Here is a 3,519-nt window from a genome sequence, read left to right as displayed (position 1 = left end):
CCTACTAAAAAACATTTATTTACGATATTCATCAGAGTTAACCCTTGGTGAGGAGGTGGGTACCAAATAGATAAGAGAAAGGGCTTTCGTAGATTGTTTCAAATTTGATATGTAGGTACGTGATCAGTGTAACTTTTAGTTTTTACCTTTCCTATTTTAAACGCACATCAGTATCATGTACGTAAAAGTTTAGGAGTCTAAACATTTTACTCGAAAATAAAAGTTGTTCTTCTGTGTTTACACCACTTTCGTACTAGATTCAAGTGCACTTTATGTCATAATTACGTTGATGTGTACTCGTTCCTATCTAATATATAGAGTGCGAATTCTTATACACTAAAAAGTTTCAAAATATGCAATACAATATGCAGTTAAAATAGTGAAAAATGAAAATAACCAACAAGTATGCAAGAAAAAAAATTTAAATTAGATAATATGGTAAAAAATTTATAATTTAGTATTATTTAAATGAATAATGACTTAGTGCTCACAAAATATGTAACTAAATGTTATGCTTGGCAAAATATTACACTATAATTTTTTTAATTTTTACTTCAATATGCGATAATCAATATATATGATAATACTCCCAAAAATGTGAAAAGGAAATATATGCAATTACTTATAAAAATCCGAGATCTACTAATAAATTATGATGTCACATTATCACTAAGTGTATCATGTATTAATTCAAGATGATGGCATTAATTTTTTATTTAAAATATATAACTATATTAATCTGAGGCGTATAATCATCTGCAACAAAAAAATAATAACGTTTATATCATACGAAAAATTATGGCATATGATAATAATTTAATATATATAAGACTGCCATGAATTGCAATAGTATATAATACATTATATATAAAAACAACTGATCATATTTTATTTTATTTTACCAATGTTATATCAAATGATAAGGGTTGATAAAAGGTTTTCGAGTAGGTGTTTACGAAATGAAAAAAGAAACTTGTATATTACATTTAGGTAAATATCGGTATTTGGTAAACATGTGAATACAATGTACTCATACAAGTAATTAATACAATACTTACAAGAAAGTGCAGGTGTTCAAAAAAATAACTATGAAAATGAACTAACATGCATTTTGACGATTGCATTAATCGAAAAGAAATAATATTTTCCATCAGTTAGCAAAACACGAATAGTAACGAACATTAAACACGATCTAAACCATTACACCAAAAAAAGTTGAGGTTTTTATAATATTATGTAGGTAGATTTATCTACTTATGTAGGTTAGCTCCTTTAAACGAGTTATAATAGTGTCAAGTTGGTAAATAATATTGTTTTGCTAAATTACAAAAAATTCTTGAGAGCACTTGTGCAAACTTACGGGTTGTGTTTAATAATCTGGCGCTAACCGAAAACATTAGCAAATGACACGTATTTAATTCCAAATACTTTGCGACTAGTAGGGAACCCATCGACACGTAGCTATCCTACTTTGATAATCGTTTTTTTTAAATTTCAAAGCCAAAAATGTTGTTCTCGTACTTTTTGGCGTCCGCGTTGACCATATCCGCTGCCCTCGGACGTTCGTCCGGCCCAGAACCGAGATATGTAATGTACGAAACAGAAGACAGTTCCATAGGGAAATCAGAGGAAACGGCGCAGATCATGGACGTCAACGATAGATCGTCCAACCTGAAATATGTAATGGCCATCCAGAGCTCGAGTATTTGGGAGGAGATCAAGAAACGGTCGTTGACTTTACACAGACCACAGAAGTTGGACGGCACCGTCGACGAAAATTCGCCGGACGACCTGACCGACCAAGAACTGGCGCAGCTCAAGCAAGCTTGTCACGATGGACTCAAGTGCGTGGCCGTCGACCAGCTTATTGTGCTCGAACAGGTCAAAGAACCGCTTGTCGGTGGCAAAGTGTCTGTGCGCACGGCCATCACCAAGATCACCCAGGTGCTCACCCAGTACACGACCGAATACCACGAGGACGTTTACCAGTACGAGGCGGTCAGTGAGTCCGACGATGAATCCAAAGTGTACAACTCGGTGACTACCATAGTGGAAGACAACAAAGAACTTTGTCGAATCGACTTCACACCCCCAACAGAAGAAAACAACCCGAAAGACGTTGACGGTAAATCCGTCCCCGTAGCCGCCGACAACCCCAGAACCATAAACTACAATACCATTAATAACTACAACATCAACAACGGTACGCTCAACAGTGTCACCATCAACACCAAACCAGATTTAGATGTCGCCATTGGCGTACAGACCCAGATCGAATCCGAAAATGGTTCTTCGGACCACCACGACGACAATGCCGACCACCAATCCATGCCACCCGCTACAGTCAACAGTACACCTGCCATCGGTAATGAATCGGATATCAAAGCTCCCAAAAACGACGTTCAAGACAAACCGACCAGCGTTGATCACCCTGAGTACGCGAGGTCTACAAGCGAGTCTAAACCCATGGGCCAACCACTCATGATCACCGACGGACCATCACCGCTTGGAGGTTCTGCCGCCACTGCCACCGCCGACACCGGTACTGACAACAGCGGCCGAGGACAAAAATCTCAACGGTCACGTCCCAACGCTACCGCCCGGACCAACAGTGCCAACACCGACGAGCCTGCCGCCAACAACGAAATAATCTTAAAGCGAGGAAACGGAGCCCATGCCTCCGACCACGCCGAGAAGACAACTAATGATAGTGCTAATAACAATACCATAAAAATGGATAACAGTTCTGCAGGCGGCAATGCTGGTGGGGAAAACGACTCTGACAGTGATATCGTTAGCGCAGGTTCTCACAACGCAAATATCTCGAGAAAAGGCATGGTCGAAGACGGCATTTTAAACAATGGTAACATGAAAGCCAAAACCTTTGACACGAGTAACCGCAACAAAGGTACAATCAAAGGCGGTAACGCTGATAGAGGTATCGTCAGCATCGGAACCACCAACAACGGCCCTACTAATTACGGTAAAGTCAACAGCAACACCAACAACGGAAACACCCCGGACATGAACAATACCGACATCCTTCGATATGTGGATAACATCGATAAAATGTATTCCACAATATTAAACGAGTTTGCCAAAAATTAATTAATTATTTCCTTCAAGTTTACGTAGTTACATTATTATTTTATCAACTATTTTATTGTAATCATCAATTCTAACTGTATTATACTTTGTTATTATGCATAAGATTGTTTATTTTATTTTATTTATATTGGTTGTGGATATCTTGTGGGATTTTGTTTGAGTTAATAAACGATTTATCTTAGTATTTAATTTTTGTTATACTTTAACATAGTTTTACTACATACAAATCATTTTTTTGGTCTCAATTCCACGTTTCATAAAAAGTGAAATAATGTTTTTAAATATTTTTATTATAAAAATTGATAATCTACTTATATTAAATGTGTTAATTTATGAAAACTTAACGTGGGTAAATCTCTATAAATAAATGTGTGTTCAAATAAAATTGAAATCTATATTACAAAATATAAT

The 3,519-nt window shown here is 36.7% G+C and overlaps 1 protein-coding gene across 1 annotated transcript; it reads left to right on the top strand.

Annotated features, from left to right (window-relative positions):
• Window positions 1–1,405: 1,405 nt before the first annotated feature.
• Window positions 1,406–3,297, top strand: LOC111036471 (uncharacterized protein DDB_G0287625-like). Its single transcript, XM_022318499.1, has one exon. The coding sequence runs from the start codon at window positions 1,507–1,509 to the stop codon at window positions 3,106–3,108; it is 1,602 nt and encodes a 533-aa protein (XP_022174191.1). The 5' UTR covers window positions 1,406–1,506; the 3' UTR covers window positions 3,109–3,297.
• The last annotated feature ends 222 nt before the right edge of the window (window positions 3,298–3,519 follow it).

Source organism: Myzus persicae, unplaced genomic scaffold (assembly GCF_001856785.1).
Source record: "Myzus persicae strain clone G006 unplaced genomic scaffold, MPER_G0061.0, whole genome shotgun sequence".
NCBI lineage: Eukaryota > Metazoa > Arthropoda > Insecta > Hemiptera > Aphididae > Myzus > Myzus persicae.
Note: the sequence above shows the minus strand (reverse complement) of the source record. Positions and strands in the feature narration are given on the sequence as shown.